This window comes from Lepeophtheirus salmonis, chromosome 8, assembly GCF_016086655.4.
Source record: "Lepeophtheirus salmonis chromosome 8, UVic_Lsal_1.4, whole genome shotgun sequence".
Classification (NCBI taxonomy): Eukaryota; Metazoa; Arthropoda; class Copepoda; order Siphonostomatoida; family Caligidae; genus Lepeophtheirus; species Lepeophtheirus salmonis.
The window spans coordinates 34,313,780-34,328,503 of record NC_052138.2 but is presented as its reverse complement, the minus strand read 5'-3'; the positions used below and the strand labels follow the sequence as shown (position 1 = coordinate 34,328,503).

Below are 14,724 nucleotides of genomic sequence, written 5' to 3'. Positions count from 1 at the left end.
CGGTTTTTGCGCCTGCTTTTTCTTCCTTTTTGTTCATTGTTTAATTGCTCGTCGTGGTGTCAACTTATCCTTGTAAAATAAGTATCCTCTCCTATCTTTGACATACTTGTTTTAGAAATGCATAATAAAATCAGTATAAGTGAATTTAAATATAATTATTATATTTCCCCTGCATTAATGCTATTTTGAATGAGAAGGTTCTCCTTTTTATATCAAAAATTCATTTTCTACTCCCAAAATCAAATAAATAGCAGCTTATATTAATAAGGGTCTTATGTTAGGAATACCGTAAGTTTCACTCCCACATTTTCATTGCAAAAACGTCAATATGCAAAACGGCTGCCATACTACATTAATATGACTGCATTGTTATTTCTCTTATCAAAAATGTATGTACGTATTGCATAAAGACAGACAAACAAGCATTGCTTATTAGGGGAAGTGGGCTTGAGTAGTAAGGTGAACTTCTTATTTTTTATATTGTGGAAATGCCATGTCAGAATCTGTTCCTTTTGATAAAAAAATACAATTAAGACACTTTTAAAAAAAATATAATAAGCTGTATCATGATTCTTTTTCATAATAATCGAGGACACTTTTTTGTAAAAAAAAAAATAGTAGTTTTTATAACTTTGAGGTAGGGTTGTTTCGGTCTTATTTATTCGATCCAGTCCAGTATTAGGACTGTCAGCCCCTGGTACCGGTCCTTAACTATCGGTCCTGGGAATTTTTCAAAAAAATATTGCTGGTTTATTAAGCCAAATAAGATCTATGTATTAAGATTTTTGGGGATATCTTGCAAAAAATATTATATTTTTCATTATATATTATTGTTCCTTAGTTATATAATTGATTCTATTACATAAAATAATCAAAAAGAGGGAAAACACCTCCATTGACGTCATGAGTGATCGATTTTATGGTCTGACATGTGAGACTGGACAGGATGGGACTATGGTTCTAAATAAGGACCGAAACATGACTACTTTAAGGCCGTTGAGCAACCTCTAAACATTTTTTTAATTTTGCCAAAATTGCCAATTATATTTTGATTTTGACCCGGCAACTTCGACATTTCAACAAAATAGAAAACAAATAATGAGTAGTTACTTAATTTTTGTATATCTATCTAATTTTTCTTTTCTCATTTATCGACTCGACGTAAGTCGACACAACACGAGTTTAAATAGTAAAATGTTCTAACATGTATGATATTAATCTCTATTCTTTCATTGTAGATAAGTGATGATGAAACGATTTTACCCGGAACGGAAGGAAAGATAGTCGTTTGGGTGGAAGAAGATTAAAAAACTGAGGTTTTTATTTTATAATATGTGTGTTGTTGTATCATCATTATTCATTTTGAGAGGCATTATTTTGATATTTATGATACCTTCTACGGCTTTCGTTTTCCATTGAAACACAAGTCCATATACTTCCATGCTCAAATGTTCAATTTCTTTGCTAAAATACGTTTTATGCAAACACTGGCCTGAATGAACAAAAGGATAGAAAAGCAGAAGAAAAAACCCTAGATTTTTTATTAAGTATAAGATTGATTGAGAAAAACAAAAAACCAAAATGCCAGCAATTCTCTAACAAATAATGTTTTTATTTTTTTTTTTTTAAATCTGTGATACTTTTGTAAACAAATTTATATTCCATTAAATATTATTCCTCTGTCCTCCTCACCTCTTTATTATTTTTTTGTTATTCAATGTTATAAATTTATATTTTGATATCATCTTCAAAATTATATAGATATTTTATATTTGTAGAAAAAATATATTTAAACAAAATGATTTAATATTTGGCGTTATTATTTTATTGATAATGATAACTGGAATTATCTATATTGTATCACACAACCTTCAATATGAGGAAAAAAACGGGAGGAAAGATCCAAAATCCTTAAAAAATAAGTTGGTAGCAGCCAATTCTTCGCAATTTTTATTAAATAATAGTTTAGAAGTATTTATAATTTAACAAGAACTCCTTTTAATTCAACAAATCAACGTTTAGAACACTAATAAGGGAAAAAGAAGCAGAAAAATTGACAGCTGACAATAAAATACTGTGTATTTTTATGTAAAATACAACTAACATTTGCATTAAAATATAAGTCGTGGACACAAATATAAAAATTTGGATGTAATTCATTTATGAAGTGTCGATATATCTGTAGGGAAATTCAATATTCACTTAGAGAGGAAGCTTATAACCGCTTAAATATGAATAATATGCATAGATGGCATTAATGACGTCAAGAGAACACAACAAAAAAATAATTTTAAAACAAAAGATTTATCGTTAAAAAAAATTTAATTTTGATGGATTTTTCAGTTTAACTTATAATTTTCTTACGTAATATTGAATAAATAAGCAATAAAAAAGGTTCAGTGGGAAGTTGCAAAACTAAATATAAATAAGGCAAATAGATTACTTACATCTTGGAGTTAATCTTTTTGCTTCTAAAATATGAATTACTTGTGACCATTAGTCAGATAATCGATTTAATTTCGGAACTTTTTCACGCAACCTTTCATTCCTTATTTTTTAAATTTTCTATAAGAAAATTAAAAGTAACACAAAAAAAATCTATAACAATTGAACTTTTTTTAGCGGAAAATCTTTCAAAGTTATAACATAAAGTTTATTCTTAGTTTTAGCTATAAAATAAACAGTTTGAAAAAATATTAGATTCCAAATAAGATCCTTCATTTTACTTGATTTTTGTATGAGTATTCACATTTTATAGGAAGAGTATTCAGGATAACTTAATAAATATTTAATCTTTTGAATAATTGAATATTTTTATTATTTTTTATAAGCTTTAATTTGTATTTAGACAGTTATTTAACTTAGAAATATGGCTTTGAATCGAAATTATACTCTAAGAACATAATTTTTAAAAAAGTATTTATAGGTCATATTCGTGTTCTAAGACTTAAATATCAATAATAAATGTGGGTTTTAGCCGATGGACAAAAATGATGTTTATTAGAGTAATTGAAAAACCAAAATATAGAGTTAATAAAAAAGGAATTTAAAACTTGAGATAGTTTTGGTAGGATATAAAATTTTAAAATATTCAACTTTCAAAATTAATGAATGTAATTTAATGTTAAATCAAAGATAACAACGAGACATTACATTATATTTGAGATCCAATAAGGTAAGTTTATAATTGAATTAAATAAATACTTACTTTGAATTAATAAAGCATTATTCATTCTATTTTCTATTAACATTTTACATGAATGATATTGTTCATTGTTCAAGATTGAATTTTAATTAATATATTGAGGGGTATAAGGGCTAATTCTAGTCAGCAGTACAATAATATAAAATAGCATACGTAGTGATGAAAATAGCGTGTATTTTGGGCTTGTTAAAAAAATAAACCTTATCCTTGCGTCGTTGATCTAATTTTAATTAAACGTGCAAGTGTTGTTTCATCTTTATTTTTTAACCAACGTAACGTGATAATAATATTTCCGTTGTTTTAAACATGGTAACCCTTAGAATGTGAAAAAGGTTTTATGTTAGCAGGTAACGCCATGTCATGTTCAGGAACAGAAACCTCAACTGGGACATCTCCCGATGAAGATTGTTTGTATTATGGCAATTTAAAACAAAACAAACCGAAAATCAACATGGATGCTTTAGAGGGGAGCAGCTTAGCTGTCATAGCGTTTTATTAGATCAGCTACAATCAGCTGTGGCGAGAGAGGAGAGGGATATAAACAAGGACATTTGATGAAATGACTCCTCTATGGATCCCCAATTCTATACAAATAGTCCAACAAATACTTACAATTAAAACTCCGCAACAAATCCTCATAGTTACGCCACATCTTTTATGAGCACACACAAATGAATCGATTTGTGAAAGGATGTTCACTAATCAGAAATTAAGTAATAATCATTACTTAAAAAATAAACTTCATTCTTTGGATTACCAATAAAAAAAACGAGGAAATAAAAAAATACACTAGATTTCCATCACTAAACATATGGATTATTTAAATGGTTTATAAAACCTCATCGCGGCGGTACCTCACAAACAAGGATAGGCTAGGGTAAGGATAGACTAATACATTAAGAGAAAGTGACGTATCAAAGACAACTTGTAGGTATGTTAACAAAAAATCAAAATAGCATATTTTTGTATTTGTTATATAATATCAATTATGGAATTTTAGCTGTATAATGTAATGATACCAAAATTAACTTAATTTGTTGGATATATCCCGAGTAATTGCAATGTTTCTTTGCAAAAAATTAAAACCTTTTCTCTTAATCCTCTCCTTTTGTTGTTGAGCAACTTGTGTATGTTTCATCTATTTCAACACTAATTGGCGCTGCAAATTTGAAAATGACGTCACAAATCATAATATTTGTTATTAATAATAATAAATAAACTAATAAACTTGATGAAAGCACCCAAAAAATTTAGAAATCTAAATCTTAAGAAAATAATAATATATTATTTATGTAGTTTAGTCATGATTAATTAAGCAATAATCTCTATTTACAAAAAAGTAAATACTAATTTATTGCATAACTATACAATATTTATATAAATTCTGCAAATTATAATAATGAAAGAATTGTAAGATTAAGCTAATCAATTTTTTTTTAAATCTCCAACTAAAATATAAGTCAGCAATCGCTGATATTTCACTTTCGTCTGCGCTGTCGTAATTTTCGGTTTGAGACCAATATGAAATATTATAACACATTTTATCTAAATTAAAATCTTCCACTTTGGCATTAAAGGTTTCTAGTTGTGAATCTACAAGCCATAAATGGCATGCATATTCTCCTATAACTTTTCCTTTTAAAATATCTAAAACCTCATTTTTAGTTCATTCTTCGATATTTTTAAAATAATTAGATGCTATTTTTAAATTAATTAGATGCTCTTTTTAAATTTTAGACTTTTTGTTATCATGTCTTCTCTAATTGGAGTATCCATCTTTTCTAAATAATATATAGTACCATTCTTTGAAACTCTTAATCGACATGATATGTAGTCCATAGTAGCACTTAAAGATTTATTTTTTATTGCTGAAAAAATACCAATAAGTTCTTCAGCGTCCATGTTGTGGCACCTTGCCGACATAATTTCTTCTTTTAATCTTTCAGATAAGTTATCAATGTCTACAGGGTTCGGAAGGAAAACGTGGACTGTTAATTAATGCTAATTATGTAATTAAAATAGAGAAGTTTTGTGATTTTTCCCTGCATATTCCGAATCTCTTGTTCTTTTTGCATATGTAAACAATATTAAACATTTCTCAAATCTTTCATCATGAGTGAGCAAGAAGCAAAAAGGCAGAGAATCTCAGGCCTTCTTTATGCCAAAATTGAGGTGGTAGAGATTATTAACATTGTGAAGTGCTCCAGTAGCCTCATTTTCAATTTGGCAAAGATGAAAAAGACCTCTCAAGGAAAGAAGGAAGTGGGAGACACAACTTGAAAAGGGATTCTGAGTTTCTGGGGGACCAGAAGGAGAAGATCAAGGAAGATCCCACAAAATCCATGAATCGTCTCTCTAACAATTTTGACATAGACGAGGAAACAATCAGAACGGCTGTGAAGGAGGACTTGGGGTTGCCCTCTTACACAAGGACTCCATCCCACCTGTTGATGGAAAGGAGACTGGAGAGGTGCAAGAAAGTTCGTGCATGCAGCAAGGCAAATGGATCCACGGTAAAAAATTTCTCTGGCGGGAAGATTTTCACCGTGACAAGGTATACAACCGTTGGAACGACTGTTGGCTTGGTGGATCATCAGAGGAGGTCAAGGGGGGTTCTATACAAAACATCCGCCCCAAACAATGGTGGGGTCGTGGCGTCCGACGGCAAGAATTGATGCTTGTAGAAGCAGTGGCGATGGATAATGATTCACTTCTTGAAACTGCGGTTCTTTTGCACAACCCGTGGGTGGGGAGTAATATAAGATATCAAAAAGGGTCCTTCATGCACAGGGAAGCGGTGGTGGTTGGTAATGATTCACACCTTTTGGGCCAGTGGTTCACTTGTACAACCTGTGGGCCAGGGAGTATCATGGGATATTTGAAGGGATCCTTGATACTCAGAATAGAAGTGGGTGATAGGTTTTGATTCCCGTTATGGAAAATCGTTTCATTTGCATAACCCTTGGGTTAGGGTGTTTTATAGAATATCAAAAGGGGTCCTAGATGATCAGGGAAGTGGTGGCGGTGGTTAATAATCCATCTTTTGGACCGGGGTGTGTAATCAGATATTAAATTTGGTCCTTGATACTCAGGATAATACTGGAGAAAGTTTTTGATCCCTCTCAGGGACCAGCTGTCGACCTGCACAGCCAAGGTATAGCTATAAAATAGAATTGAGTCTCTCGTGACAATTTCTTATTATAAAATAGTTTGATTGTGTGAATACAATATAAATTTCAATGAAAATAAACAAGAGTATCTAATTTCTAGCAATGAAAATGAAATGAAAAAAAAACCCACATAATCAAATCCTTTATTACCCCCTTGCTATGAATTGCTTAATAATCAAATTACCCACAATCATTTCACCTGACAATATAAATGAAGTTAAAATGAACATTGGCCACTCTATTGAAAATTTTATAGATTGTCCGGCATTTAGGAAAATGCCCGAATTTCGACATTGCCCGTAACATATATATTTGTAATATTAAAATCCTAGATAGTATTCTATTCAATATTGTGACGGTTTTAACTCACTGACACAAAAATACACAACCTATTTTGTGTCAGCTGTCACTCATCTCATGGCTATTTCATAATTTATTATTTTTGATAAATAAACGAAGTAATAAATTGTTCTATACACATATTCCGTTTCAAAAAGGACAATAATACAATTTCTTGTGGATCTCTCGTCGTATCAATGGTCGGAGAAAATGTGTAAATTACCCCAAATGGGGTAATTTAGAAAATTTTGGGGGTAATGGGAGTAGAGATTTTAAGTGAAAGAAACGAATTTGAAGAAAAAAAATGCATCGCAAAGTCTAGGATCTTATCAAACTTCGAGAATGGAGAAATGTGCATGAGACAATAAACTAAACTATACATCACACATTATTAATGAATAACATTTATGTGTATTGTATATATATTACGCAATTGTTGCATCAATCAGCTTCACGTATGATACTTGTACCCTTTCGATATCTCTGTTTCCCTTAGCATTTTCCCTTTTATTTGATATTTAGAGATTCATTCATTTTCAAACGGTATCTGCAAGGAAAAGGACGTCTTAGGCATAGTTTCTTAATTATGGCTTACAGAAATAAAGAAAAAAGGACAAACGAACCCTCGTTGTGTTGTCTGTATGAAAGTTCTTACTGCCGAATCTTTCAAAATGAGTCAACTGAAAATGCACTTGTACAATATTCATTCATATCTGTCCTCCAAGCCTCGGGAATACTTCGATAATCTGGAGCAAACAGTCAATAAAATTGTAAAGTAACAAGGGTGCAACGTTTTTACAACGTTCAGCAGCAAAAGTTAGTTTTGAAGTGGCATGGTTGGTTCCTCGAAAAAAGAAACTCCACCCTACTTGTGAAGACTTTATCAAACCTGCTGCTGTGAAAATGGTAGAAATAATGTATGGACTGAAAGTAGATAAACAACTGAATACATTGTTTTTCTTTGCAAAAATTATTAAAATAAGAATTTTATCTTGCCAGAAAATGTAAGAGAACAACTGATTTATTTTAGTAAAAAGTGTAAAGAGTTTGTAAGTCAACTTGATGAAACTACATATGTCAGGAGCAATTCGCAGCTTATAGTAAATCTTCGATACAGGGGTTGGGATGAAATTTAAGAAGAAATGTTGCTGTGTTCTCCTCTTGACTTTAGAACTTTTGGAATTGATGTGTTCAATAAGGTTGATGAATAGTTAAAAAAACAAAGTGTTAATATAAAGGGGGAAGATTGCACTATGAGTTGATGGAGCTCCTATAATGTTTGGACCCGTCAAAACAACAGAATCCAAATATTCAAGTTATTAATTGTATGATTATCTGGCATTAGTTGTGAAAAATTTGGAGCCAAAAAGGAATCTTTTTTGAATGATGTAATTATGATTGTTAATGCCGTAAAGGGGTATTCTATAAATTCAAGAATGTTTAGTAGTTTATTTGAGATGGAGAGACTGAATGTTAAAACCTTATTTTCAATAGTGAAGTGAGTTAACTTTCACGTCGAAATATCCTGAAAAGAGTCTGGATTCTTAAAAACGAACTTGAAATGATGTTTCTGACTGATAAAAGCAGAGAAGTTAAGAAAACCAACCTGACTAGCTCTTCTTGCATACTTAAATAAAAATATAATAAAGAAAAAAACAATTATCTATTAAATGGTTTTTAAAGTAAATCAATACTTTCAAATATTGGAGTTGATACCAAGACTTTAGAAACCTCTAAATCCTGAAGTACAGCACAAAAAAGTGTGAAATTTTGAGTTCTTTCCAATAAAAAAATATTTGCCAAATTTGAAAAAAGATCAAATATGATGCTGTTTTGAGTGTGTGATTTGTCTTGGAATTACCCTCTTATAAATAATAAAATGGCCAGAGTATATAACGACGACGGGGGATCAACAAGAAACTGTATTCCTGCCCATATAAACCCGGAGTATAATTAAGTATAGTTGTATAAGTCTTATTACTTAGTTTATGTATCAAAAAGAATAAATTATGAAATAGCCATGAGGTATCCAAAGACATATTTTACAAGTAAAAAATGTCTTTGTGAGGTAAGGGAATCGAGAGCTAACAATTGATTACATAGATTATTTTTGCGTTAGCAAGGTCACGCCGTAAGCTAGAAAGAGAGATGGAAAAGGAGATTTTATTTGGGTAAAAACAAAAACAGGCTTTTAATGACCCAATAAGCCCAAAAAATATTATAGGGACATGCTGGATTATTTTATACGTCTACTTGGTAAGTTTAAGACTGATCTGTTCGACCATTTTTGATTTCATATGTGATAGTATCAAAAAAATACTAATAAATATTTATAAGATTGAATAAAAATCCTCTTGAGATATATGAAAAAGATGTATTTTGCTAAAAAATAAATATGAAATGACATAACAATAATTAAACTAATTAAAACAGATACACTTACAAATATTAAAAAGTTCATAATGTCTAAAAGAGATATTATCTAATCATTATTTAAAGTACAACATTGTCTTACGAAACATTTCTCATTTGTAGCCACGCAACCTTTGATATTTCTTCAATTTGAAAATGATCAAAGATGATGATATTAAAAAAGAATAGGAAGGGGGACTTTAGAAATTTAAGGAGCCCCTTACGGGGCTCCCCCTCCCGCAAAAAAAAAAGCTGAGCTGGCGACACCAGTGGCCTAGCCAACATATTTGGAAAATTATCAATCATATAAACTTTGTTTCGTGGAAATTTTTTAATTTTACTGTCTTTTTCGAATGAATCCATCACAATCACCATTTACACATGTGGCCCAAGTCTGAGATAAAAGGAAGAATCCACAACTAAAATCATTACTACATCCTCCATAACCTCCAGAAAACATGCGTGGAATGCACACTTTTGCCCTTCCATTCTTGAATTCACGATTTACACAGCTGAAATGGACACATAATTATCAAATTGCATGTTTATTATTTATATTATGTACTCAAGGCCGTCGCCTCCATGGATTATATGACTCAAAAACAAGGACCTTATTCAGAAAATTAGGATTTTTAATGTAATTATTGTAAAAAATGAAAAATATATCCTTAAAAAATGTCATTCATATTTGAGTCGAAAAAAATGGTCTTTTAACATAAAAATGGAAAAATATAATTAACCATTATTTTATAGATTAGACTATTTTATAAATAAAAATAAATATGTACACAATTTATTAGAAAAGGTCATTTTAAAAATAAAATAAAGCATAATTTTCTAAAAATAAAATGGAATCTAATTCATAAGTATTACTAATTTTTTTTTTAAAACACTCTTGTTTTTTTATTATCTGATAAATAAGTCGATTTGAAGGAAAAAATATCTAACATCCCCTCTAGAAAAGCCCTAGCGACGGCCATGTAGGTACTGGATATGTTGCCTTTACTCAAAATATGGTGGACATACGTCTTTGATGGGTTCTTCCATAGAATAATCTGTAACACAATAATTTGAGTATGCGTTCTGGCATTTGTAAGACCCTCTGAAAATATAATAATATAGAAGACAAAGGTTCATTAATTTTGAGTTAGAGTGTGATGTGATTATTATTTTGTATATAAGTAAATGCACATGAAAATCAAACCCATTTGATAATAATTAATTATTTAAAACAGTATTTAATACTCTAAACATTAGATGTTCTTAAATCATTGGTGTCTATTATTTGATAAATCTTTCAAAAACATATTATTTCAATAGTAACAATAATTAAATCATCTATTTGAGAAGTGTATTTCGCAGAGAAAACATTTTCTTTAGATATTTGAAAAACTTTTCGAGATTTGAGATTGTATTGATTTGAGACAAATAAACTGAGACTATAAGAACTAGATTGATCAAAGAGCTGTCAAAAAAGTGGGTGGAAAGAGCCTTGTGAGGGTGGAGACGCCACTTTTGACACCAACAATGAAAGAACCTCATCTCCTCCGTCGAAAAACTCTTTTTAGTTATTCTTTTGCGCTCTTTTTTGACACTTTTGCCACCCTCCCCCACTACAGCCCTGATACCAATCCCTTGACTACACGTTTTGGATGCATGTTAAGGAGAAGGCCTGCAGTGTCTTTGATCTAAACGCCGAAGCCACTGTCTGCTAGCACTTGGACGCCATGAAAGAAGACTACAACTGCAGCGTGTGTCGGGGCTTCTGGAAGCCATATTTACTACTAAATGCAACTACATTAATGATTAAGAGAGCTCAGACACACATGTGTTCAGATTTTAATGGATCATTTAGTAACTTGGTGAGTAACTATCAACAGATGCTATTTAGATGCTTTTATTTACGAGTGCACCTATCGTCAAGTTGAGGTCAGAAACTTTTCTATATCTATCTCCTTCTCTCAGTCTTTCCCTTCTCCTCTTCTCCCTTTGTCTTATGCTCCATCCCTTCTCTCTGTCTCTTTTCTTCTATGATTGACCTTCAATTTTTGTTTTTAATCCTCTCTATTCAGCACTTCAACGCCGGCACCCTCTGGTAGTTACTTTTATATAATACGTTTTTTTTTAAATATATTTATATGCAGGGTCCCCGCATAAAGTGGTTTCAAATAACGCAGATTTTGCATAATGCGGTGTTTGGAATTATTTGATATCGCGGTTTTTTATATTAATATAATAAATTATAAAAAACTATAAATTGAGTTAATAAATTTTTTTGAGTTGTTGATGAGTTTGTTCATATTGTGCCTATATATTCATATAATGGAATTGTATAATTTTGTATAGTGTTGTTAGTATCTGACTTGATACCTAGACTTAAAACTTTTGCATATTGCTTATTATAGAAGCTTGTAATTAAAAAGGCTGCTAAATAAATATTGGTTGAGTTCCGATGATTTAAATTTTATAGTATTGAAATGACAGGATAAAAAAGGAAGTAAATATCCCATTTATTTCATTCAACTTAAATGTAGCTGCAGCTACCTTCAACTTTGCCAAATGAAGTTCCCTATCTTTTTTTTTTTGTTGTCACGATCATAGATTTTGTCCAATAGTGATTGCAAATTATCACATTTGATTTTCGTCAAATTAATATCAGATGAAAATGCATATATGTATAAAAAATCCAACTTTGGTTATTTGTATTCCTTGTAATCTTGTTGTATGCATGTTAAGCGGTATGCGTTAATTGGTTATGTCCAACAAGATGTAGCGTACGCACATACCACCAAAGTGACCCAGCCCTTTCTTCAGAAGAACATGTATTTTTAGGATAAGACAATGTGGCCACCATACTCACCAGACGTGAACCCGTTGGACTTTGCCTTATGTCTGCATTTGGAGAGCAAGGGCTGTGACAAACACTAACCCAAAACTAAAGCCCTGAAAGCTTCTGTCAATTATATTTGGGACAATATGGACAAAGGATTGGTCAAAAAGTCATACTGTGCCTTCAGGTCCTGGTTGGAGGTCATCATTAAGGCTAACGGAGATTGTATTGAGCTGTAATAAACTAATACTGTATGTAAACAAGTAAACAAATAAAAAAGGCGTAACAACTTTAGAGTCATAAGTACATAGTTCTGGATTAAGTTCGGAGTTCCTAATCGAGAAATAGTTTTGATACACCTAGTACATATAAGCGCTTCAAATAACCCTATCCAATAACTAAACCCTGATTACGGTACTGTATTAAATATTGCGAGTAGCTTCATCAATTAAGTAAGTAATTAAATATTTTGGTTATCATACTTTTACCTGCTATTGTAACAGCGATACACGGCGAGACTCCGGTCCTTCAAGTTGTCCTGCAAAACAGAACATGAAAATATTTACATCATTGCCAAACTCATCAAATTCCTAATCGAATTAGCATCTGAATACTCACAGTTTTGACTTGATCCTGTATACAAACTTCATGATCCGGAACTGTTTTTCCATCGATATCCTTACCGCAGGATATATTTCTTTCCTTGGGTGGGTTACATTTAGTTGGAGTCAAAAGAGAAAAAAACATGCGAATGGCTTTGGACAATCTTTTTCACTTTTACATAGAATATTAATTCCAAAACTTCTTTGAAAGTAACTTGACAACAACAGATACACAATTATCATTTTGAATGAAATGCTTAGGACTGAAGAAATAGTATACATAATTTGAAACGGATGTAAGTACAGTATTTCTCAAATTATGTCCTTTTATAATCTTTTGGATCCTTAAGAGTTGGAGAAACTGAAGAGAGTGCCTTTATAGAATTCAAGGTATGTCTATGTGTGAATTATTAACTCATATAGAATACATAGAGGAACAAAATTTGTGTTAAAAAGTATGTTACCTCATAAGTTCACGTCAGTTGTTGTTGGGGAAATTAAGCTATATAAATTCTCTTTAGTTTTTTTCCTTGATTTTCAAGTTTATATTATATGTACCTCATAAAATAGGGGGGGGGGGCAACAACATTGGTTCTTGCTATATATATGGAGTGGGATTTTTGTTTATTTCCTTCTTCTCACGTCTGCTTACACCTAATTTAATAAAACGTGATGGCAGCTAAGCTGCTCTCATCCCAAACATTCTTCAAATTGTTAAACTGACGACGTTAATTTTCCGTTTCTTTTATTTTTACATACCAGCAGGACATATATTATGTGTAAGGTTGATACAAAAGTCTGCGAGGAGGAGTGAAGAAATACTTATGGTATCATTGTCCATTGACTAAAATAATAAACATCTTCCTCTATCAAGAATGTTATCCATTCCGCCTTTATTATTCAATATTAATATAATATTAGATACTGATAGTCGATAACGAACTGAATAAAATTCCTAAAATAATGTATCCTTCTTTCTGGATTTCTGGAAATGGAGACCCAGGAAATTGGAAATACTTACCGTACGAGAAACAGATGGCTTGTCAGATTGGTCGATATAAATGTGCATTTAGTCGCCTGTCTAGAATTAAACACCACTCATTATCCTCATCTCATATCAAGAGCATAGATATTTATCTATCAAATCAAGTTAATGATGAATACATCAAGTCAGACTTTAACTCTGATCTCACAAAAATGTTTATTGGATGTAATATACCTTATCCATTGCTAATCATCCTACGTGTAAAAATAAGGATAAACCCATCCCTTCCCGAGGAACCATTATTAAATTCATGGAGGATGTTGGTAATGATGTCATTTATAGAAATACCCCCATTGTAAATTGTGAAGTTGAGATAATTTTCAGCATGTTTTGAGTCATCCACACCAAATTACGATCAAAGTTATCATTAAAAAGTATAAAATATTTACTAATTTTAAAATGGAACTCTGAATTTTATACCATCAAACAGTAAGTATTCATTTTTTTTTAAATCTAACCATAAAATATTATTCTATTTTAGCTAAAAATATCAAGAATTATGATACACAACTCATTAAATGGCAAAAAAAAAAAAACCTGCTTAAATGGTCACAACAACGGGGGTAGTAGCTTTGGATGGTTTGCAACTGGTTTGTCGGACACTAGTTTCTTCACTTAAAGCCTTGGGTATGATCATTAGGTTTTTCAATATTACATACTCAATAAATATTAGTTTTTATCACTTAAGGATTCGCTATGGTTGATAAGCTCTACGAAATGGTGTTCAAAAAACTCATAAAAGGCAAAAACAACTGCTTAAATGGTCACAACAACGGGGGTAGTTGCATTGGGTGTAGCATTATAATTAGCAATTGTGTGTATCCTTCATGATAATAGTATGGTTGTTATATAAGCATAAATAACGGGGAAAATATCTTTTTTGATGCTCTTAATAAGGAGTAATATCGCCGGACATTACTACATAATTAGCTTTTGCTCTAAATCTTTAAGATGGATTTATTTCTAACATTTTTTTTATTAGTACATATATTTATTGTCTAATTTTATGATTTTGACATTTACTTTATTATTAATAATTAGTTAGATCTCATCAGTAGAGATATGTCTATCCTGTGTACAATTGTATATAGCAACTTCCACAAGAAGAAATAGGGGTGATT

At 31.1% G+C, this 14,724-nt stretch overlaps 2 protein-coding genes across 3 annotated transcripts in view; one reads left to right on the top strand and one right to left on the bottom strand.

The window, feature by feature from the left end:
- LOC121122649 (dixin) overlaps positions 1–1,807 on the top strand; it is a 28,478-nt gene extending 26,671 nt beyond the window's left edge. For both annotated transcript variants that reach the window (XM_040717684.2, XM_071890303.1), the window contains one exon: positions 1,239–1,807. In XM_040717684.2, the coding sequence (XP_040573618.1) occupies positions 1,239–1,307 (69 nt within the window). In that variant the 3' untranslated portion in view covers positions 1,308–1,807. The remainder of the gene's footprint in view (positions 1–1,238) is intronic.
- Positions 1,808–9,074: 7,267 nt separating this feature from the next.
- LOC121123519 (uncharacterized) lies at positions 9,075–12,984 on the bottom strand. The gene is made up of 4 exons (XM_040718646.2): positions 12,575–12,984; positions 12,445–12,494; positions 10,133–10,228; positions 9,075–9,638 (listed from the first exon to the last, which is right to left on the bottom strand). The coding sequence occupies exons 1-4, from the start codon at positions 12,701–12,703 to the stop codon at positions 9,464–9,466; spliced, it is 450 nt and encodes a 149-aa protein (XP_040574580.1). The 5' UTR covers positions 12,704–12,984; the 3' UTR covers positions 9,075–9,463.
- Positions 12,985–14,724: the final 1,740 nt, after the last annotated feature.

Excerpts from the sequence above, each read along its gene's own strand:
- LOC121123519 (XM_040718646.2), bottom strand. The coding sequence starts at position 12,703 with ATGTTTTTTTCTCTTTTGACTCCAACTAAATGTAACCCACCCAAGGAA. Across the intron at positions 12,495-12,574 it reads TACAGGATCAAGTCAAAACT|GACAACTTGAAGGACCGGAG; the intron begins GTGAGTATTCAG and ends TCTGTTTTGCAG. Across the intron at positions 10,229-12,444 it reads TATCGCTGTTACAATAGCAG|AGGGTCTTACAAATGCCAGA; the intron begins GTAAAAGTATGA and ends TTATATTTTCAG.